General features: G+C 43.7%; 1 protein-coding gene across 7 annotated transcripts in view; it reads left to right on the top strand.

Moving 5' to 3' along the window:
• Window positions 1-19,158, top strand: part of PRKCQ (protein kinase C theta) — a 176,246-nt gene extending 157,088 nt beyond the window's left edge. For 6 of the 7 annotated variants that reach the window (XM_047740717.1, XM_047740719.1, XM_047740718.1 and 3 more), the window contains 3 exons: window positions 7,212-7,400; window positions 15,388-15,516; window positions 17,929-19,158. In XM_047740717.1, the coding sequence (XP_047596673.1) occupies window positions 7,212-7,400; window positions 15,388-15,516; window positions 17,929-18,084 (474 nt within the window). In that variant the 3' untranslated portion in view covers window positions 18,085-19,158. The remainder of the gene's footprint in view (window positions 1-7,211; window positions 7,401-15,387; window positions 15,517-17,928) is intronic. The other variant, XM_047740720.1, reaches the window with a different exon arrangement.
• The last annotated feature ends 5,331 nt before the right edge of the window (window positions 19,159-24,489 follow it).

Genomic DNA, 24,489 nt, shown 5'->3' with positions numbered 1-24,489 from the left:
AAATCTTTGGGACACAGCAAAGGTGGTCCTGAAAGGAAAGTATATACAAGCCTTTCCTCAAGAAACAAAGGTCTCAAGTACACAACCTAACCCTATACGTAAAGGAGCTGGAGAAAGAACAGCAAAGAAAGCCTAAACCTAGCAGAAGAAGAGAAATAATAAAGATCAGAGCAGAAATCAATGAAATAGAAACCAAAAGAACAGTAGAACGAATCACTGAAATTGGAAGCTGGTTCTTTGAAAGAATTAATAAGATTGATAAACTGCTGGCCAGACTTAACAAAAGAAAAGAGAAAGGACCTAAATAAATAAAATCATGAATGAGGGCGCCTGGGTGGCTCAGTGGGTTAAGCCTCTGCCTTCGGCTCAGGTCATGATCCCAGGGTCCTGGGATCGAGCCCCACATCGGGCTCTCTGCCCAGCAAGGAGCCTGCTTCTCCCTCTCTGCCTGCCTCTCTGCCTACTTCTGCCTACTTGTGATTTCTCTCTCTGTCAAATAAATAAATAAATCTTTAAAAAATAAATAAATAAAAAAAAATAAAATCATGAATGACAGAGGAGAGATCACAACCAACAACAAAGAAATACAATTATAAGAACATATTATGAGAAACTCTATTCCAGCAAATTTGACAATCTGAAAGAAATGGATGCATTCCTAGAGACATATAAACTACCAAAACTGAACCAGGAAGAAACAGAAAACCTGAACAGACCCATAACCAGTAAGGAGATTGAAGCAGTCATCAAAAATCTCCCAAACAAGAGCCCAGGGCCAGACAGCTTTGCAGGGGAATTCTACCAAACATTTAAAGAAGAATTAATACCTATTCTCATGAAACTGTTCCAAAAAATAGAAATGGAAGGAAAACTTCCAAACTCATTTTATGAGGCCAGCATTACCTCGATCCCCAAACCAGACAAAGACCTCATCAAAAAAGAGAATTACAGACCAATATCCTTGATGAACACAGATGCAAAATTCTCACCAAAATACAAGCCAATAGGATCTAACAGTAAATTAAAAGGATTATTCACCACGACCAAGTGGGATTTATTCCTCGACTGCAAGGTTGGTTCAACATCTGCAAAAATCAATCAATGTGATACAACACATTAATAAAAGCAAAAACAAGAACCATATGATACTCTCAATAGATGCTGAAAAAGCATTTGACAAAGTACAGCATCCTTTCTTGGTCAAAACTCTTCAAAGTATAGGGAAAGAGGGTACGTTCCTCAATATCATCAAAGCCAACTATGAAAAACCCATAGTGAATATCATTCTCAGTGGGGAAAAACAGAGCTTTTCTTCTAAGGTCAAGAACACAGCAGGGATGTCCATTATCACCACTGCTATTGAACATAGTACCTGAAGTCCTAGCCTCAGCAATCAGACAACAAAAAGAAGTTAAAGGCATCTGAATCAGCAAAGAAGAATTCAAACTCTCACTCTTTGCAGATATGATACTGTATGTGGAAAACCCAAAAGACTCCACTCCAAAACTGCTAGAACTCATACAGGAATTCAGTAAATTGTCAGGATATAAAATCAATGCACAGAAATCAATTGCATTTCTATACACCACCGACAAGACAGAAAAGAGAGATATTAAGGAGTCAATCCCATTTACAATTGCACCCAAAACCATAAGATACCGAGGAATAAACCTAACCAAAGAGGCAAAGAATCTATACTCAGAAAACTATAAAGTACTCATGAAAGAAATTGAAGAAGAAGAAATGGAGAAGCATTCCATGCTCATGGATTGGAAGAACAAATATTGTGAAAATGTCTATGCTACCTAAAGCAATCTACACATTTACTGCAATCCCTATCAAAATATCATCGATTTTTTTTGAAGAAATGGAACAAATAATCCTAAAATTTATATGGAACCAGAAAAGACCCCAAATAGCCAGAGGAATGTTGAAAAAGAAAACCAAAGCTGGTGGCATCACAATTCCAGACTTCAAGCTCTATTACAAAGCTGTCATCATCAAGACGGCATGGTACTGGCACAAAAACAGACACATAGATCAATGGAACAGAATAGAGAGCCCAGAAATAGACCCTCAACTCTATGGTCAACTCATCTTCGACAAAGCAGGAAAGAATGTCCAATGGAAAAAAGACAGTCTCTTCAATAAATGGTGTCGGGGAAATTGGACAGCCACATGCAGAAAAATGAAACTGGACCATTTCCTTACACCACACACAAAAATAGACTCTAAATGGATGAAAGACCTGAATGTGAAATAGGAATCCATCAAAATCCTTGAGGAGAACACAGGCAGCAACCTCTTCAACCTCAGCTGCAGCAATTTCTTCCTAGAAACATCACCAAAGGCAAGGGAAGCAAGGGCAAAAAATGAACTATTGGGACTTCATCAAGATCAAAAGCTTTTGCACAGCAAAGGAAACCGTCAACAAGACCAAAAGACAACTGACAGAATGGGAGAAGATCTTCGCAAATGACATATCAGATAAAGGGGTAGTATCCAAAATTTATAAAGAGCTTATCAAACTCAACAGCCAAAGAATAAATAATCCAATCAAGAAATGGGCAGAGGATATGAACAGACATTGCTGCAAAGAAGACCTCCAGATGGCCAACAGACACATGAAAAAATGCTCCACATCACTTGGCAGCAGGGAACTACAAATCAAAACCATAATGAGATACCACTTCACACCAGTCAGAATGGCTAAAATTAACCAGTCAGGAAATGACAGATGTTGGAGAGGATGCGTAGAAAGGGGAAACTTCCGACACTGTTGGTGGGAATGCAAGATGGTACAGCCACTCTGGAAAACAGCATGGAGGTTCCTCAAAAAGTTGAAAATAGAGCCATCTTATGTCCTAGCAATCGCTCTACTGGGTATTTACCCTAAAGATACAAATGTAGTGATCCGAAGGGCCATGTGCACCCAAATGTTTATAGCAGCAATGTCCACAATAGCCAAACTATGGAAAGAACCTAGATGTCCATCAACAGATGAATAAAGAAGAAGTGGTATATATATACAATGGTATACTATGTAGCCATCAAAAGAAATGAAATCTTGCCATTTGCAATGACATGGATGGAACTAGAGGGTATTATGTTAAGCAAAATAAGTTAATCAAAGAAAGACAACTATCATATGATTTCTCTGATATGAGGGATTTGAGAGGGAGGGTGGGGGTTATGGAGGGAAGGGGAGGGGAAAAAATGAAACAAGATGGCACAGAGCGGGCAGGGGGTTGGGGAGAGAAACCTTAGGAGACTCTCAATCTCACATAACAAACTGAGGATTGCCTGGGGCGGGGGGATAGGGTGGTTGGGTGATGGACATTGGGGAGGGTATGTGCTATGGTGAGTGCTGTGAAATGTGTAAGACTGATGATTCACAGACCTGTACCCCCGGGGAAATAATACATTATATGTTAATTAAAAAAAAAAAAAAAAAAACCCGCACGGGAGCACAGAGCAGGCCGGACAAGGCCATGAGGCCCACCTGGCAGACAGGAGAACCCAAATTACAGCAATAAATGCATTTCAGAGCAATACCAGGAGCGATGCAGCAGAACAAAAAAGAAAAACAAAAAACAGACTTCCCTCCCCAAAGCTGGGGAGTATCCCCAGTCCATATCTCCTGCGATACTAAACTCTACGGCTCCCTGCACCTTCCAGTGACAGGACTGAGGGTCGAACATAGAATTGGGGGTCCAAGCTCATTTTGACAAAAACTAGGGAAAGAAACACAGGAACACCCTCTCAGTATATATTAACCACTTAGTAAATCTGTGTGGGATTCTGGTGCCCAGAAGGCTCCCCAGGGAGAGCAGGAGTCACTTGAAAACCAACAGGTGCTGGGGGAGGCAGGGGGGAGTTTGGGGGGTCCCTTCATGAACTCGGACAGCACATCAACGCCTTGAGCTTATACAAATGTAACGCCCTAGCTCTGCCACTGCTGGAGAGGACGGAGACTCTGACGTCAAGGGGCAAAGTCTTTACTATCTGAATCATTTGAGTAAAGTTGGGGGAGGGAAGGGGACAAAAGATGAGGAGACCATGAGAAGGCAGCAGCGGTTAAGACAGAAACAGGGAAAGGAGCCGCTCCAGTCAGGGTTTCTCCACCACTTTCTTTAAAAATATTGACAATGTGAGCCTGGCCTTGATAGCCTGAGGCTTAATCCAGGAGACATTAAATATGAAAGGAACATTATGTAGTAACCCCCGTCCCCCAGCGAGGACCAGCATCCAAAATATCGCTCAACTCACTCACTAGGACATCTTAAATAAGACAGGCAACCTCCTAAAGTCTAGTCACTGTCCTTTGTGAAATAGGGACCACAGGACCTACCCCAGGAGTTCCTACAAAAAAAAAAAAAAAGAAAAGAAAACATAAGGTATGGCAAACACCTAACGCAGGTCCGCACACTTCTGTTCAGGCAATGTGAACCTGCGTTGTACTTCTTCCTCCTGACCTAAGACAAATTCTTTATTAACATCACCTAGCTTTAAAAGGCTTCATTTCCACCACAGCCGTCTGTGGTCCTCCAAATTTCTTTTCATCTGTCCTTGCAGATGAAGTTGTTGATGAAGAGGGTCGCTTAGAGCAGTTTCTGGTTGCTTTGTGCTCCCCCTGGTGACAAGCCCTGGGAATTGCATGTGAAGCAGCTTTCCCCGGCCCCTCCCAATTTAAGGCAAATACACCAGAACCCAGATTCTGTGCCTATGCTCACACAGGCACCCCTGTTCTCTTTATCACTCTCTCTGGATCTACTTTTAAACTTTGCCTTAAGGAATATTTTATCTTCTCTAAGCTTGAAAGTTAACTGTTAAAGTATTAAGTATTAAATTTAAGTATTTGAAAATTGAGCTAAGGATAGTGGTTAGAATTTTTATGCTGGAAGTCAGTTCCAGATCGCCAACATCTGTCTGCAGCTTGGTCTCTATTTTCACAGATGGGTAGCTGTTGATCCAGATGCATCCCTATCCTAGAATATATAGTCCTTTCCATAGGACATAGCACTCATCTTCCCTACTTTTCCCTGGGTTCTCACGACAACCTGTGCCAGATGTTATCACCACTTTTCACAAGTGAGGCACAGAAGGGGTGATGGGAGTCTGCCCCAACTACACCAGAAGGGACTGAGCTGGAACCCACAACATCTTGCATGGCCGTCTCAGCTCCCTTGTGGTTTATCAACTCTGGTGTTGGAAGCACTTCTCCACCATAACCTGGAGCCTCACTCCAGACATAGCTCCTTCCCCAAGGACAGGTGTGAGGTGGGGGTAGCAATCAGAGCTGGCAGCCGTGCACTCGTTCTGCTGCATCAAAAGATTCACCAACATTGAGACATTAAATGTCTAAAAACCATCATTTTTCTTTCCTAAAGCCACCAGAGCTGTAATTCTACCGTTCATTCGCAGGGCCCACTTAAAAAGAAACTCCATTTCAAATGAGGAACTCTAACCGTAAAATGACCTTCGTGTGTTTATGTGTATGTGCTCACACGGGCGGTGGCTGGGGGAGCACGGAGCTGGGCTTTAAACTACAGGTGGAGAGGATGGCCCATCCCAAGAGAGTCTCACTTTTTAATTTCGTCCTTCAATACTATTATTGCTTCTCCATTTTGTGTAATGAAGCAGCTTGTCCCCAACCCATCCTGGGAGTGGCAGCCATGAAAGACAAGGATTTTTCTCCTTTTCTTCTTTTAACAAATTGTTGTGGTCCTACTATGTACTGGATTTAATTGTGGCAAAATATACATACTGTAAAATACAGCATCTTTCCATTCTTAAGAGTATTATTCATGAGTGTTAAGCATATTCCTGTTATTACACAACCAATCCCCCAGAATTTTTTTTTAAATCTGGCACAACTGAAACTCTATACCCATTAAACAGCTCCCCATTTCCCTGAACCCCAGCAACCATTTTACTTCCTGTCCCTATAAATCAACCCCTTCTAGGGCCCTCAGAGAAGTGGAATCCTACTGTGTTTGTCTTCTTGAGTCTGGCTTATTTCACTTAAGCACAACGTCCTTAAGGTTCGTCCAGGTTGTATCGCGTGTCAGGATTTCATTCTGTTTGAAGGCTGAGTCGTGTTCTGCTGTATGTGTGGATCATATCGTTTATCCATCCATCTGCTGATGGACACGATGCTCCATTTAGAGAAGGCCGCAGCTCGGTTAGGATTGCAAGCACTGAGCAGTGTCACAGGTATACGAGCTACGTCCCAACATTAAATAAGGAAGCGGTTGAATACAGATTACAAAATCTTTTCCACCAGGAGAGTGGATTGGTGGAAGGGTAGCAATCTTTTTAAAACGTAGGTGAGATCCCAGGCTTTAAACTCACTCATTTCCCTAAAGGACAGACCAAACCAGTTCTACTCAAAGCACTGCTGTCGAGCTACACACCAGTCTCAGGGAGCAGATTTCTGCATCTGAAGTCTATTATCCTGGTCTCTCTTGGCATACTGCCTGAATTTTTTTGTTTTGTTTTGTTTGAGAGAGAGAAAAAGCTCAAGTGGGGTGGGGGGGGGAAAGGGTCCAGAGGGAGAGAGAAAATCCCAAGCAGGATCCTTGCCCAGCCCAGCTTGGGGCTCAATCTCACAACCCTGAGATCATGACCTGAGCCAAAATCATGAGTCGGACACTTAACCAACCGAGCCACCCAGGCACCCCACTAAATCGGACTCTCTAATGGTGACCATAGATGGGACTCGTTAGTTGTACAACTGTGGCTGGACAGGCTTTAAGGGATGGATTAGGTCAGATGACCTCTTTGGAGGTGTGAGTAAGTACTCAAAGTTTATGCAAAGTCTCAGGAGGGAAGTCAGTAAAACATGTGGGTTTGGGTTAACTATTCACAGGAGAGCATAGATACACACCAGCTTCCTTAGGTCCAAGTCCACCACGCAAGTCCTCACATCGCAGGTGGGAAAATGAAAGCTAATGGCACATGTCAGTTGTACATAAGACCAGAAGAAAAGTAGACATTAAAACCAAAAAAGGCTTGCTCAGTTTGGCACTGTCCAGTCATTTCTATTCCATCGTCAGCTTCTCAAAAGATCCGCTTCCGGCGTGATCTGTGTTAAAACCACATACTGTCATCACCGTCAACAATTTGCTGAGTGGTGTTGAAGAGTTCAAGCAGGGCTTTCACTCATCTACCTCCTGTTTATTAACTACATCTCTGCCTCCTGATCACAGATCTTGTTGGGTCAGAAATACAACCATTCTGTTGACTGGTGGTCCTTCGGCGTTCTCCTCTATGAGATGCTAATTGGTCAGTCGCCTTTCCACGGGCAAGATGAAGAAGAGCTTTTCCACTCCATCCGAATGGACAATCCCTTCTACCCTCGATGGCTTGAGAAGGAGGCGAAGGACCTTCTCGTGAAGGTAAGAAGTGAAGTCAAGGAGACTCCACAGGATTAGTACTGGGCGTTCTGCCTGGTGCTCCCATTCATTTCTAGGTTGCGATGGATGTATGGTAAACAGTAGTGGTCTCAAACTGGGCTTACATGGGATGCTCACCATCTGTGTCAACGAGGCACCAACAGGATGGACATTAGACACCAAAATGAGAAGATAAACATCTGTGTGCACAATTTACACAATGTCCAAAAACCAGGCCCAGGACTATTGAATGCCCTCACTTTGAGAGGTGACTGGCACCTTGACAAGGGCAATTTGTGGCTAGAAACTCAACCTTCAGTTTCCCATCATGCCCATTAAACAGGTTCAGTCCAGTGAATCTTACCCTTCCCACCTGGACAGGATATAGGACTTTTCTGCTCACTCAGGCCAACGACAAATCTCTCATCACTCCTAAGCCATAAAATCTCAGTTCAGAAATTAAAACTCTTCAACCCAAGACAGAAGTTATCACATCAACCTGCTCTCTAATGCAGAGACTTCTAATCCCTCTCCTCCCATGAGGTTCAGGACTGGCAGCCACTCACTTCTGGAGAAGGGAATGTGGTTATATTGTGGTCAGCTGTGCCCTCCAACGGTGTTCTCTCCCTAACTCCTGAGTTTCTATTTCAGACCATACCAGGTTAAATGCAGGGGGAGGATGGAGGAATGAGGAGGAGAAACAATTGTGATTTTATGGCTGGGTGGTTTCATGCTCTGAACATGGTGGGTTGTGAAGGTCAGCACTTTTGTGAGACATTCTAGTGGGTCTTTGGGAAGTACCAGTAAGTGTGAACATTTTTGGCTGAAGCCCTTGGTACACAGGCAGTTCAGTCCATTCCCTGGTTCAGCTACTGTACCAAACTCCAATTCCATGATGTCCCATCTCACTAAGCCCCTCCCCACCCCCTGCCTGCTGGATGAGCCTCTTAGGCAGTATTTAAAATTATGCAGACCAGCTCTCCTGCCACATTCTCTTCCTGTGTCCACTGGAAATATTGATGCATTTTCCCCCATACTCAGAGTTCAGACGGTCACTATCTCTGCAGCAATCTCCAAGTCAGACCCCTGACCACAACGGCCCAGACGAGGGCAGAACTGGTAATGCCACAGAGGGGAACGGGGCTCAGAGAATCACTGGCTGTGAACCGGGAGCTCCTAGGGCGAACCAATGAAGAGACATAAGCAGCAGCTGACCGCCATCATTGAAGACTGGATTTTAGGCAGAGTCCCAGTTTACCCTTGTAGAGGACGCAAACAGTGTTTGAGTACAAAAAACAAAAACAAACCCCAGGACTCCACCATGCTATCACATAGAGCTGCCACCTGCTCCCAGGGAGCTTCCCAGCAACTCTCCGGACAAGGAGAGCACCCCTGCTCCCTCCCTCCAGGGGTGCTCACCTTGGGGGTTGGATTCAACGTGTGGATTCTGCTGGAACCCTGAAAGAAGTGGACCCGAAACGCAGGTGTTTTGAATTCCGGCATCACCCATCTCAGCTGGCTTTTTAAAAAAACATCCTTTAGGGAAATAATTTTCAGCCTTGCAGTCTTTCTATTGAAATGGGAGAATCGGATAAGACCTTTCAACATTAGAACTTACCTGTGGATTTTAAACCTAAACTAAAAAACAGGACCAGGCCCACCTTTTTTCACGAGTCTGCTTCTCTCTCCTGAACTCCTTGGACTGACACGTGAAAGGCAGCCGCTGCTTCTGCGCTCAAACTACTGACAACTCTTCCAGCGTCTTCGAAATGTTGAGGCAACTCTAGAGCTCTCCCTCAGGAACCAAGATGTTGATTCTAAGGTGGGGAAGAAGCCTTCCCAGGACACCCAGCCCAAGGCTGAATGAGTTTAAAATCCTAGCGGGTTCACTGCAGCTTCTGTTATCCGAACAAGTCATCAACCCAGAAAACTCTCGAACAACCAGTTAAACATTTTTAATGAGGGGACAACACACGTATAAGACGAAAGCGGATTTCAACATTCACCAATTAAAAGGACTGCCCTAAAAATGAAGTGAGCGGGACTGGAATGGAAACGGTTCTGCTTTATGTAAAGGCCAAGTTCAAATGTTACCTGAGTTGCCGCTTTACACGTGGCTTCGGGCGAGGACGGTTGACTCCAGCCCCCGCAAACAGGGTCACAGACAGAGGGACTCACACAACACATTTACCTACTCATGGTTCTGGAGGCTGACGTCCAAGAGCAGGGCCCCGCAGGGCTGGTGTCTGGAGGAGGCTGTCTTCCCGAACTAGGCACCTTCCCGCCTGGCCCTCTTATAGTGGGGGAAGTGCCCTCTGCTGTTTCCTCTTAACTAATCTGTGGGACCAGGTTCTTCGCCATATGACCCCACTTAGCCTTAACTGCTCCCTCCCTCCAGGGGCGCTCACCTTGGGGGTTGGATTCAACGTGTGGATTCTGCTGGAACCCTGAGAAAGCCTGCACCAACACAACCCACCAGAAGGAGGAAATAAGGGAACAGTCTGGGGGCTGCCCGGAGCCGGTCTACCTTCAACTGTTGATGTCCCGTAAAACTCAACAGCTGTGCTTCCCAAAGCCAGCTCCGCCTCGGGACCTGGGAGAGCTCCCAGCAAGGAGTGAGGGCGAAGGAGTAAGGGGGCCAGGTGGTGTTATTCTGGAGGAAATGCTGGGAGTGATGGTTTCCAAAGACAGAAGTACTGAGTAGGAAGAAAGGATCACTCCCAGTTGGAGGAAGGAGGATGACGGGTCACATGTATGGAATATTACTCAGCAGTAAAAGAAATGAACTATCATTGATGCACAAAATAGGTTGGATCGCAAGGGCGTTAGGCTGAGCGACCAGGAAAAGCCAGTCTCAGAGGTCACGTCCTGTGTGAGTCCACTTGTGTAACATTCTCGAAAGGACATTGTGGAGACTGAAATCAGATTAGTGGCAGTGGGGGTTAGGGAGTGTGACTGTAAAGGGGTATCCCAAGGGACAGCTTTGTGCTGACAGGACAATTCTGGGTCTTGTGTGAAGTGGGAGTTATCCAGATCTACATGTGGGATGAAATGACAGGAGCAAGACACACACATTTTATCAATGCCAGTCTCCTGGTTCTGATATCATACTGTTGTTATATATAAGCATTGGGAGAAGCCGGGGGGAGGGTACACAAGACTCTGTATTAGTTTTTTTTTTAAGATTTTATTTATTTATTTGTCAGAGAGCGAGGGAGAGCAGAAGCAGGGGGAGCGGCAGGCAGTGGGCGAGGGAGAAGCAGATTCCCCACTGAGCAGGGAGCCCAACGCAGGACTCGATCCCAGGACCCTGGGATGATGACCTGAGCCAAAGGCAGATACTTCACCAACTGAGCCACCCAGCTGGCCCCACCTGTACTAGCTTTTCGCATCCTGTGAACCTGTATGTATGGACTGAATGCACCCACCCCAAATTCTGTATTGCAGCCCCAACCCCCAAAGTGATGATTATAGGAGGTGAGGCCTTTAGGGCATAATTAGTCATAGATGACATAATGAAGGTGGGACCACCATGATGGACTTGTGCCCTGATACAAAGAGGAAGAGAGAGATTTCTCCCCCTCCAGTACACTCACCAAGGAAAGGTCACGTGAGGACACAGCAAGAAGGTGACCACCTACAAGCCACGAAGAGGGTCCTCACCAGACACTGCCCAGGCTGGCACCTGGATCTTGGACTTCCAGCCTCCAGAACTGTGATAAGGAAATGTTGATCGTTTAAGCCACCACGCAGTCCAGGGCCCTTGGTTATAGCGACCCAAGCAGACCAAGACACTACAATTATTTCAATGAACAGGTTATAAACAAAATAAAATCTAAGGCAGAAATGTCAGCAAATACCCAAGCCAAAATCACGTGCACTTTCAATAGCAGGAAAAAAGATTTGCAGTGAGGGCGGAGGAGAAATGAGGTTGAACAGAGCAGAAACCAGGAGAGCGGAGGATAAAGACTGGCGGAGGGAGGGAGGGACCAGTTTGTGAAAGTGGTTTTACATCCATGTGGAGGACTTGGGGCTAATTCTTTCCATGTGAGGGAGTAAGGATTCCCTGTCCTTGCTCCATGAGGAAGAAAGTCCTCTCCTGTGTCCTAGCAGTTGGGCGGATAAAAGTTAGTTTCCCCCATGCAATTTGCTGACAATAAGACTGGTCTCGAGTTTCAGCTCTGCTCCCCATTTGCTCTGTAACTTTGATCCAAATTCCCCCACATCCTCGAGCTCCCGTTTCTACAATGATCAAAGGTAGTGTCATTTCTGAGAAACTTCCTCTAGGCAAGTGTAGATATATAAAGCGTCACACAACCCAGAAGTAATCGGTCCTCTGAGAAAGCGGCACCTGCTCCAGCAGCAGCATCCGTGTCGGACTCCATCCCCTCTAGCCGCAGTCGGGCAGGGATGCACACGGCACTGATCAAATTATTCGGCGGAAGAGGCTGCGTTCCATCATGGATTGGAACTGTGACACGGCTGTTCCACCGACTCTTGCCAAAGACACAAAGACACGTCCCCTTTCTCCCTCCTGTATTCATCCAGGATGTCCTGCCCATTTATTTGGAAACTGCTGGGAGATGAGTGATCTCAAGCAGAAACAGCTCTCACTCGTGTAGAAAGATCAGAGGAGGGAATGAGGAGGGGAGGAGAGAGACTCCAAGACCAGGCGCTGAGCGCTGGTGGCCGTCCTCTGCAGCCTGGCACTGTACTCTAGCCCAGACAGTCGAATGAGTTTAAACAAACTCCGGCTGCATCCTGGCCGTTCGTGCACGAGGGGTGCTGTTTCCTATAAATGTAAACCACCCTCTGACAGCCTTTGTGAACAAAGACAAGTCTTTATTCATGGACACTGAGTTCCTGGGTGCAGCTTCCATGGCACAGAGCTGATGGCCTCCCATGAGGTCACCCGTCATCTTCATTACCTGGAAGGAGGAGGGGTGATTTGTGGCAGGACAGAGAAGGAAATAACTAGTTCGTGCAATACTAGAAGGAAACTGGCCTCTCAAAGCTGGAGATCACATTATATTCTCATTACACATTTTATCTTTAAAAAGATAAAAAATAAAAATATATTTTTTAAATTTCACAGGTACATAGACCAGGCTCAGAAAGCTTTGTCATGATGCCCTAGGTACAAATGCCATTTGGTACTAGGAAAATCTAATGAGAAACAGTGTGGCACACATGCAGCCTAAGGTAGCTACTTCTAATTTAATTCACTAAAATCTTTAAGTATAACAACATGAGCTAGTTTTTGGCCCATTCTCGAGGCACTCACACCTTCCCTCTCGTCTTGTTTCATCAAAATGTCCTTAAGAAGTAGAGATCAATAGGGTATTTTATGATTGTTTCAAGGGAAGAGATATAAGGAAAGTCACTTATTCCCTCTGCTTCTAAAAAATCAAAATCTGGTTTTCCATCTGTTGATTTACATTGGTGTCTGAGTCTACAGAAAAAAAAGTTTCAATGTGAAGTTGGTGCCTTTTCTGTATGCTGTTCTATATGCTAAAAACAAGAAGCTAACAGAAAGTGAGGACTGAAGACATATGGTCTGTAAGTTGTAAAGTAGGACCACTTGCTCAGTTATTCAGCAAACAATCATTGAGCATCTTTGTGCATGGCCCTGTGTGCCCCTGGAAGAAGGCGTCTGCCCTCAGCTACACTCTAGTTAAAAAAAAAAAAAAATACTCTTAAAAGATATTTATATATAGTGATTCTTTATCTAATGAAGGGAAGATGTTCGAATGTTCTGTGGAACCCACAGGAGAGACTATTCAACACCAAAAACGAGAAGGGGCTGCTTATAATTTAGGCTCTACCCCTGACGATGGCAGGATCTGTGATCTTGAGCAAGTTACAGAGCTACTCTGAACCTTAGTTTCCCCAACGGACAATGGGACAGTGATATCTGCTTTTGGAATCTCTTTTTAAAATCAGGATGATACAGCTGAGGTATCTAGCACCATGCCTGACTCTCCAAGAACGTTGGTTGGAATGAGTCCCAGAATCAACCATATGACCATGAGCTTGACTTGAAGGGCAGGGAGAGCTCACGAGGAGTTAAGGGAATCAAAGAAAACCTCACAAAGAAGAAGGAACATTTAAAGGCCGGTGGGCTGGGACTTAAAGATGGGGAGAAGGAAATGGGAGCAGAAGGTATAGAGAGGTATTTCCTCTCAAAATGGTAAGGTCACTAGCGAAGGACAGAGGTAGGAAAGACAGGTGGCACATTCGGTGAGTACACATGTCTGGACAAAGGAGAGGGTTACGGTGGGAATGGAAGAATGTGTTGTCAGCAGAGGCCACAGAGAGCCTGGGATGGCCACCTAAGCACAGAGGACATAGGACTCCCCATGGCATAGGATGACCTTGCTTCACCATGAATTTTATAGGTGAGGAGACTGAGATGACCTGCCCAAGGCCATGTGGGTAATAAGTCTCTTGAGTGACAGCCTCATGTTAGTGGTTTTCTAAGAGAGCTTTAAAGCCTTAAGTTCCATTAAGAGGCCGCCTCTGCCAGCATAGGGTAAGGCGTGGGAGGACGTTAGAACGACTAACCATGTGGATGTACTAGGAGGTTATATTAGCATTACACTTGGATTAAAAAAAAATTATCATAATTACGAAAAAGAAGAAAAAAAATCTCCACTTTGCTACAGCATGTTGGTTTTGTTCTTTTAGTTTGGGGATTTTGCGGGGGAAGGGTTTGGTAGAACCTTTGAAGATTTTCAAGTAGGAAGGCAAGACAAGTAAAGTAGTGTTGGAAAACACATAGACTGGCTATTCTTAAAAGGGGTAAAAACAAGAAATCCCTCTAAATTAGTTGTTAATGGAGGTCAGGCCCTGCCCGAGCCTCATGGAAAAATCACGGCATTTCACTGTGGTTTCTGTTTCAGAGACCCACGGTGTCCTTATGATCCCTGTAGTTAGCTGTTACTTTATAAATAGACATCTAGGTGGGGAAGGAAAAAGTGGCACCCACGGCAGGCACTCGGGACCTGTGGCTTCCCCAGGTCCCGTGTCTAGACTCTCCTATTCCATACTGCCCTTGTCCTACTGTGTTTGAATTTGAAGAGTTTCCAAGTTTCTTTCCTGTCCTGGCCAATGTTCAGTTCGACCTTGTGGGAGAAAGTAACAGGAGAGGGGACAGCACACAAATATATATATATATATTTATATTTATATATTTATAATATTATATATTTATAATATATATATATTATTATTTATATTATATAAATAATATATATTTATTATATATATATATATATTTGTGTGTATATATATATGTATATATGGAACAAGTCAGAAAATATTAAAGATGATTTGACTTAAATATTTTACCGGCAGGCTTGCAGATGCCTTATCCAAAGCATACTCTCGGCAACTGGTTTATATTATCCCTAAAGTGAGCTTTTCCTCATGGCAGGACTGTTTTACTTAGAAGGCAGCTTCATCAGAAATCAAAGTCGATTAATGCGCAGTCAACCAAGCGACAAATGATCCACATACTCTCTGTGGCTTGGTTTTACAGACCAGGCATCAGTGCACACCGTGTGTGTGTGTGTGTGTGTGTGTGTGTCCTCCTACCATCCCCCCGACAGAGCAGTCCCGCAGGAAGGACACCTCACTCACTTCACACGTGAGGACACTGTGAGTCAGAATCCCCTAACCTGCCAGAGGTCCTATACATGTAGGATGTATACAAAGCTGATTTCAAACCAGGTTTATATCCCTTGAAAGACAGCATTTCTAGGGCAAGGAAGCAAAAGCCCAGATTCTGGAATGTTCAGAAGGCTCATTTGAGGGAGAATGTTGTCACCAGTGTGACTGGAGGCAACGGTTGGTACTGGTAAGTACAAAAATAAGATTAGAAAAGTCAAATTCCATGGCTCTTGGCTTGTGCACTAAGAAGTGTGATGTCATCTGAGGCTGACCAGCTAGTCCCTTGAGAAGTAACGGCCCCCTTTCTGCTGCTGCTCAGCTCTTCGTGAGGGAACCAGAAAAGAGGCTGGGAGTGAGGGGAGACATCCGCCAGCACCCTTTGTTTCGGGAGATCAACTGGGAAGAGCTTGAAAGAAAGGAGATTGACCCACCATTCCGGCCCAAAGTGGTAAGGACCCACCAGGACCCTTTGCTCCCCGCCATTCCTGCTTTGCTTCTCCCCCAACCCGGGGCTGCCTACCCACCCTTCACCCCTGACTGAGCCCCAGCTTTCCTCCTGGGTTCAGTTCTTAGAGGAAAGGGCTTCCTTAACTATAGTTCAGGTTATTTGGCTGGTGGGGGAGCGGGATGCAAGGGGATGTTACTCTTGTTTGGAATATCTAACCTCCGTGCTGAAGTCATGTACCTGCATAAAAATGAACTGCTGGGCGTACATGCACCAGACTTAACATGCGTGTGCCAAGGGACTCTCCGAGAAGATATGGAGCCTTTGCATGGGTACATCCATGCTCCATGGTCCCTCTACATGAGTCGGACTTGGATGTCAGGGATGTGGGAACCATCATTTCCGTGCTATTTATTCAAGTCTGCCTGACATTTATAATTCATTCACGTAACTCTGTTCCCTGATAGTGATTGTTATGTGTTCTTCTGTTTAAGGAAGAAGTCAACTGGGGCTTGGGAAAAGACAGGTCTCTAAGTTCCCATGTGTATGCTCCCTAGCGAAAGTCACTAAGCTCCATAAGGAAAAGCAGAATGACCTGGCCACATGCAGAACCGGCCACCATAAAGTGAAGACAAAAAAGCATGGTTAAGATGAAGGAGCTCTGCAGACGGATGTTGAGAATGGTGCAAGCATGGCTCAAATGGTTGCTTTTAGGTTAGGTTTATTTGACCACCATTTTTACAAGAATTGATTTTTTTTTTTTTTAAGAGTAAAGCAAAGTGCTGGGTTTGCCAGCTTCACCCACTCCTGGTGATTACTGGGAAAGCAGGAAAGACCTGGGTAGATAAAAACCATCTCTGCTATCGTTTTGCATGGAGAGGGCATAGGCTTGTGGATTCCAAAGCAGAGTGCTTCACTCTAGAAAAGAGCTACTCCTATTAGGAGAATGGGTGGCCAGAAGCAGCAAGTGTGTTCCCAGGGTTAGCAGAGTCCATCTCAGCGTTTGTCCCCAGCTCTGGGGATGCTCTAAGTGTTCTACAGGCTGGCCTCTAGCACTCTTATTATTTGTGAAAGTGCCATGCCTAATCGATGAGCTAATAATTTGTGATAAAAGGATGAACACCCAACTTTTGCATCAACATGGAAGGGACTGGAGGAGATTACGCTGAGTGAACTAAGTCAAGCAGAGAGAGTCAGTTACCATATGGTCTCACTTACTTGTGAAGCATAAGGAATAACACGGAGGACATTAGGAGATGGAGAGGAGAAGTGAAGGGGGGAAATCAGAGGGGGAGATAAACCATGAGAAACTGTGGACTCCAAGAAACAAACTGAGGGTTTAAAGGAGAGGGCGGTGGGGGGATGGGTGAGCCTGGTGGTGGGTATTAAGGAGGGCACGGATTGCATGGAGCACGGGGTGAATCTTGGAACACTACATCAAAAACTAATGAAGTACTGTATGCTGACTAACATAACATAATAAAAAAAATGAATTTTTACCTTGTTTTAGCTCATCAGAATAATGTGACTCCTGTCTCAAATTCCATGGTACATCACAATCAACTTGATATTGTCCACCTAAAAATCAGAATTTTGATCTACACTTTCCCTATAGGACAATTCTTGATTCTGCCAGTGGGAAGGAATTTCCCTCAAATGTTGTATAAAGAATGGCCACAGGCCATTGGCCTCACCAGGCTACGAACCCCCTTGAGGGGCTGACTCTTAGTTATGCTCATATATACAAAGGGGACTTTTTGATAACATTAAAAAATTGAACTATCCACCATAGAAAGCAGTATTTATAAATAGATGCTTGCTTTTACATTCTTTTTTTTTTTTTCTCATGGACACCAGTGGACTGGGTGGCTTGAGGGAATCTATCTACCTGTGGTCCCAATCTGTCTGTGGAAGACAGTCCAATATGGTTAATAATAAAATTAACACAGGTAGAGGAACTAACAGTAGTGAAGGATATTCATATAAGAACAGGAATATATAATCCGAAAAACTCCTGCCCTCAGTTCCCACCCTCCATCCCTTCCCTCCTCCCCCTCCCCAAACTGTCCCTGAAGACTGAATGGGTACAGGTCAAATTTGGGCTCACTGCTGCTTCTAAGTGCCAATCCCGTTTCATGTAAACTATTAACCAGAAGCAGGACATCCTATCTGAATGTATATAGTGAAGTTCCTTTACATGCATTTAGTTGTGCTATTGCTAAGTGAATGCCTCAAGATCTTGGAAATAGTCCATAAATCCACACAAACAATCATCCGTAAGTATTACTTGTTGACCTACAGTGCCCGCCTTGTCATACAGCGACTATAGCCTAAATAACAAAAATGAGGATAATTAATTCAGTGGCTGATTTTCTTCCCTTTTTCCCTCCACCCCTCCCTTAAACTCTCCTCAAGAAATCACCGTATGACTGCAGCAATTTTGACAAAGAATTCTTAAATGAGAAACCCCGGCTATCGTTTGCAGACAGAGCCCTGATCAACAGTATGGACCAGAACATGTTCAGAAACTTTTCCTTCATTAACCCAGGGATGGAAAGGTTGATATCCTGAAGTACCTCCCCTGACACACGAGGGAATTTGCCTTGCATCTGCAAACCTGTTCCAGTGATGCTCCTTGTATTCCTTTTCGCCTTGGGAAAGAAAAGAAACACTCAATAATACAGACTGAGACCTTTTAGCTCCTCACTGACTTCATATCTGCAGCAGAAGCCAACTCCACTCCACTAATAACCACGCCCTTTGGTGCCTCTCCTGTGGTCACTCTTGAAGCTAGGTCATTACTAACCATAGCTATGTACTGGCATGATGGTTCTCCTCTGCACTGTGGAAAGACCTGAAAAGTTCATACTGCCCTAAATCATGGCTCTTCCCGTGGCCACCAACGGCTGATCAATGACCTGAGGGGCACAGGGAGCACTGACTTCTCAAGACCGAAACAGGATGTCACCAGCTGCAGGAATGGACATCATTCAGACGCAGACAAGGAACCACTGACCCGTTTGGTTCTGTTTGCATCTGTGGAAGTGTAAATGGTGGTGGGGGCAGGCCTGGATCGGTTTTTATGGGAATTCTTCACAATAAACATAGCTTGTAACTTGAGATTTACAAATCCATTCATTCTGATTAGACCTGAAGTTCTCGGGAAGGAGGAAATGGAAAGTAAGAAGAGCTTATGTCACTGAGATGGAGGGTTTAATAAAACACCTGCTGTGGCCATCTTGTCAACACAGACATTAGAGTCGAACAAAGATAGAGTCATTCACTCCTCCCGGTAGAATTACTTCATCCGCCCATACTCAGCTGACTTCAGTATCAGTGGAAGTCACTCATTACCATCCGCTTCACACTGTAACAAGAAAGGAAATGCACAATTCTTCCAACAGAAGAGAAAACCAATCTCTTATTATACCCTTAAAGTTGATTTGATGACTCATTTGTCTCCCATTAGGCATTATTCAAGATAAAAGACCTATGCATGCTACTGGTAGCAGTCGATCTTGTTTAACTAGAATTCTAGCTATACATTTTTAAGTATCTGTGCTGTTTGTATATTTTGATAAAATATTGTGACTTAATGATGAAGAGGTGGATATGTAAACCTGGAATAAAAGAAAGAAAGAAAGATGCCTCCTAATAGTTTAATTCCCTACTTGTGCCCCGCAAGAACTTGGGTTTTGTCATGCTATTATCAAAGTGTAGCTAGCATTGAGTTGATGTTGTAAATTTTGGGAATCCTGAAAAATCCCCAAATGGGTGAGAAACTCAGGTGACTTCTAAGTTACTGTTGTGTTCCTCTTTCCCTTCACCCCAAGATCTCCTGGGAGTGGTCCATGAGTGCTGCCTCGACTCCAATCTGTATCTCCAGTTCTAATCTTGTTCCCAGGCTTCAGTTTCCGCTGACTTGCTCTATTTTCTTACAGTCTCAACCTCTCTTGGGTTTCCTAACTCTGTTACTGGCACCATCATGGGTCCACTTGTCCAGGCTCAGAACCTCACAGTCATCGTCAACTGTCCCTTCCCCCTATTTTTTTTTTTTAACCAAATCTTAAAATTCTGCCTCTACAGTCTCTCCAAAAGACATACTTGTCTCTACTTTTTCTCCTGCTAATCATGTCTGGATTAGTCTCCCTATCCTAAGTCTTTCTCCCCATTTTAATTCATGTACACATCATACATTATAAACTACAGGGTAGGAATAACTTTTCCTCTGCTCTCTTGTGTTAAGAACCCAGGGCCTGCTGATTAAATTGACAAGAGAAGCACACTTTTACTTACACATGCTATACTCATATATGTAGGAGTGCCCAGTAATGGATAATTCAAAGAGTAGTTAGAATTTGGGATTTAAATAACCTGGCTTAACAGGATAAAGTAGGGTGGGGGAGAGAAAAGTCTCCTATGGGAAGGACAAATAGGTTTCTTTAAGGAACATAAATGGGGTTTCAAGATAATATTACAAACTTTCAGAAGTTTGTAATGATGCTTGTCTACAGAGGGATGAGTGGTCTTCCATCTTCCTCAGGGCTGTAACATCCCCCCGGAGGGAGGACTTACGGTAAGTAGGTTTACTCTTGGTCTCACTCCTACAAACAGACCCACTGTGAAGGAGAAATTTTTGTAGTTCTCAGAAATTTCTGCTTGGTCAGATAAGGAAAGCTCCAAGAAGACCTCTTCCTACATCTGCTGAATCCCAAGTGTCTTTAACTTAAAATAATATATATTAATGAAACATAAAAATATCTCCAAAATCAGTTTTTAACCCCATTCGTGTTCAAAACTCTGTGCAATCTTCACTGGTTAGTGAAAACCCATACAGGGCCACCCATTTTGTCCTCAGCCTCTCTACCTGACTTCCCATTTCCACCTGTCATTCACCTGTGCTCCAGGCAATCTGAATTTCTTAGCACTGCCTATAAACTCCCACCAATTCCCACCTCTGGGACTCCCTGATACTAGTTTTTCAGCCTAGAATGCCCATTTCCACACAGTCAACATCTATCTGTCTCTCAAGACCCAGTTCAGTTGACATGTCTGCCATCAAGTTTCCCAGTCCTGGGATATCCCATGAGCTGTTGTAGAAAGATGGCAGCTCAGTCATGATTACAGCATTGCAGAAGTCACTGACTTTCCTGGATGGGATTATCTCACCTATAAAATGGAGTGCATTATCGATAGTGTATTGGGTCATTGTGAGAATAAAAGATGATCTGGCACAGTGGGGGACCTTAGTGCATGCTTCCTAAATGAGAGTTACTGTGGTGCTTTCAAGTTGGTCATGAGCCTGCCAGAAGGTATCTGTATCTATATGTACCTACCTACCCACCTACCTACCTCCCTATCTAAAGAGATAGATAAATATCTACAGATGTACCTTAGAGAGATTGCAGGTTTGCTTCCAGACCACCACAGTAAAACAGGGATCATGATAAGGTGAGTCAAGTGAAGTTTTTGGTTTCCCAGTGTATATATGAGAGTTATAATTACACTATACTGTACTCCATTAAGTGTGCAGTAGGGTTGGATCTTCAAAAAAAATCAATGTATGTACCTCAATTTAAAAATATTTAACTGCTCAAAAATGCTAACCATCGTCTGAGCTTTCAGTGAGTCATAACCTTTCCTGGTGGAGGGTCTTGCCTCGATGTTGATGGCTGCTGACAATCAGGGTCCTGGTTGCTGAAGTTTGGGGTGGGGGTGGCAAACTCTTCAGTAAGACAATGAAATTTGCCACAGCAACTGACTCTTCCTTTCACTAATGTTTTCTCTGTAGCATCTGGTACATTTGACAGCATTTTACCCATATAGAACTTATTTCAAAATTGGAGTCAATGCTCTAAAATCTTCAAAACAAAGAGGCAACCCACAGAACGGGAGAAGATACTTGCAAATGACAGTACAGACAAAAGGTTGATATCCAGAATCTATAAAGAACTCCTCAAACTCAACACACACAAAACAGATAATCATATCAAAAAATGGGGAGAAGATATGAACAGACACTTCTCCAATGAAGACATACAAATGGCTATCAGACACATGAAAAAATGTTCATCATCACTAGCCATCAGGGAGATTCAAATTAAAACCACATTGAGATACCACCTTACACCAGTTAGAATGGCCAAAATAAGCAAGACAGGAAACAACATGTGTTGGAGGGGGATGTGGAGAAAGGGGAACCCTCTTACACTGTTGGTGGGAATGAAAGTTTGGTACAGCCACTTTGGAGAACAGTGTGGAGATTCCTCAAGAAATTAAAAATAGAGCTTCCCTATGACCCTGCAATTGCACTACTGGGTGTTTACCCCAAAGATACAGATGTGGAAAGAAGGGCCATCTGTACCCCAATGTTTATAGCAGCAATGGCCACGGTCGCCGAACTGTGGAAAGAACCAAGATGCCCTTCAATGGACGAATGGATAAGGAAGATGTGGTCCATATACACTATGGAGTATTATGCCTCCATCAGAAAGGATGAATACCCAACTTTTGTAGCAACATGGACGGGACTGGAAGAGGTTATGCTGAGTGAAATAAGTCAAGCAGAGAGAGTCAATTATCATATGGGTTCACTTATTTGTGGAGCATAACAAATAGCATGGAGGACAAGGGGAGATGGAGAGGAGAAGGGAATTGAGGGAAATTGAAGGGGAGGTGAACCATGAGAGACTATGGATTCTGAAAAACAATCTGAGGGTTTTGAAGGGGCAGGGATGGCAGGATGGGGGAACCAGGTGATGGGTATTAGGGAGGGCACATATTGCATGGAGCACTGGATGTGGTACAAAAACAATAAATACTGTTATGCTGAAAAGAAATAAAAATTTTAAAAAAATTGGAGTCAATGCTCTAAAATCTTGCTGCTGCTTTATTAACTAAGTTTATGTCATATTCTAAATCCTTTGTCATCAGTTCAACAATCTTCATAGCATCTTCACCAGGAGTAGATTCCATCTCAAGGAACCACTTTGTTTGTCCTTAAGAAGCAATTACTCATTTGTTCAAGTTTTATCATGAAATTGTAGTAGTTCAGTCCCATCTTCAGGATCCACTTCTAATTCTGTGTCTCTGGCTATTTCCACCTCATCTGCAGTGACTTCCTCCCCTGAAGTCTTTAGTCCCTCAAAGTCATCCAGGAGGGTTAGAATCAACTTTCTTCAAATTCCTGTGAGTGTTGCTATTTAGACCTCTTCCTATGAATCATGAATGTTCTTCATGGCATCTGGAATGGTGAATCCTTTCCAGTGGGTTTTTAATGTACTTTGCCCAGATTGATCAGAGGAATCACTATCTAGGGCAACCATAGCCTTATGGGATATATTCCTTAAATAAGACTTGGAAGTCAAAATGACACTTTGATCCATGGGCTGCAGAATGGATAGTGTGATAGCAGGCATGAAAACAATATTAATTTTATTGCCTGTCTCCATCAGTGCTCTTGGGTAACCAGGTACATTATCAATAAGCAGTCATATTTTGAAAGGCATGTTTTTTTCCTAACCATCAGGTCTCAACAATGGACTTAAAATATTCAGTAAACCATGTTATAAGCAGATGTGCTGTCATCCAGGCTTCATTGTTCCATTTATAGGGCACAGGCAGAGTATATTTAACATCATTCTTAAGGTTCCTGGAATTTTCAGAATGGTCAGTGAGCGCTGGTTTCAGCTTAAAGTCACCAACTACATTCACCCCGAATAAGAGAGTCAGCTTGTCCTTTGAAGCTTTGAAGCCAGGCATTGACTTCTCTAGCTGTGAAAGTCCTAGATGGCATTTTCTTCCAATAGAAGACTGTTTCATCTACATTGATAACCTGTTGTTTAGTACAGCTACCTTCATTATCTTAGCTAGATCTTCTAGATAAATGGTGGCCTCCTGTTGCACTTTTATGTTATGGAGACAGCTTCTTTCCTTGAAAGTCATGAATCAATTTCTGCTGGATTCAAGCATTTCTTCTGCAGCTTCTCCACCTCTCTCAGCCTTCATGGAATTGAAGAGAGTCAGGGTCTTGCTCTGGATAAGGCTTTGGCTTAAGGCAATGTTGTGGCTGGTTTGATCTTCTATCTAAGACCCCTAAAATTTTCTCCATATCACCAATAAGTCTGTTTTGCTTTCTTATCATTCATGCAGTCACCGAAGTAGCACTTTTAGTTTCCTTCAAGAATTTCCCTTTGCCTTTCCAACTTGGCTAACTGTTTGGTGCAACAGGACTAGCTTTCAGCCTCTGTTGGCTTTCAACATGCCTTGCACGCTAAGTTTACTCATACCTAGCTTTTGATTTAAATGAGAGACATGTGAATTTATTTCACTTGAAAACTTAGAGGCCATTGTAGTGTTATTAACTGGACTAAACTCAACATTATCCTGTCTCATGGACTAGGAAGACCAGAGGGGAGAGAGAAAGAGAAATGGGGGAATGGCCAGCCACTGAAGCAATCAAAACCAACACAACATTCATGGTATATTATACATATTATATATATATTACGTTTTCTATCTTATATAAGGTGCAGTTCATAGCTATAGTTATACCACAGATCACTATGACAAATAAAATGAGACTGAAAATTTTGCAATATTGCAAGAATTACCAAAATGTGACAGAGACACAAAGTGAGCAAAGGCTGTTAGAAAATAGCACTGTGTGGGGCGTCTGGGTGGCTCAGTGGGTTAAATCCTCTGCCTTCGACTCAGGTCATGATCCCAGGGTCCTGGGAACGAGCCCCACATCGGGCTCTCTGCTCAGCGGGGAGCCTGCTTCCTCCTCTCTCTGACTGCCTCTCTGCCTACTTGTAATCTCTGTCTGTCAAATAAATAAATAAAATCTTTAAAAAAAGAAAGAAAGAAAATAGCACTGTGGATGCAAGCCTACCACAAATCTTCAATCTGTAAAAAACAAATAAACAAAAGAAAATAAAGAAAAAATGCATATCAGTGATACCAAACAATCAAACA

Source organism: Lutra lutra, chromosome 8 (assembly GCF_902655055.1).
Source record: "Lutra lutra chromosome 8, mLutLut1.2, whole genome shotgun sequence".
Taxonomy (NCBI): domain Eukaryota; kingdom Metazoa; phylum Chordata; class Mammalia; order Carnivora; family Mustelidae; genus Lutra; species Lutra lutra.
The sequence above is the reverse complement of the archived record's forward strand: the minus strand, read 5'-3'. Positions and strand labels throughout refer to the sequence as shown.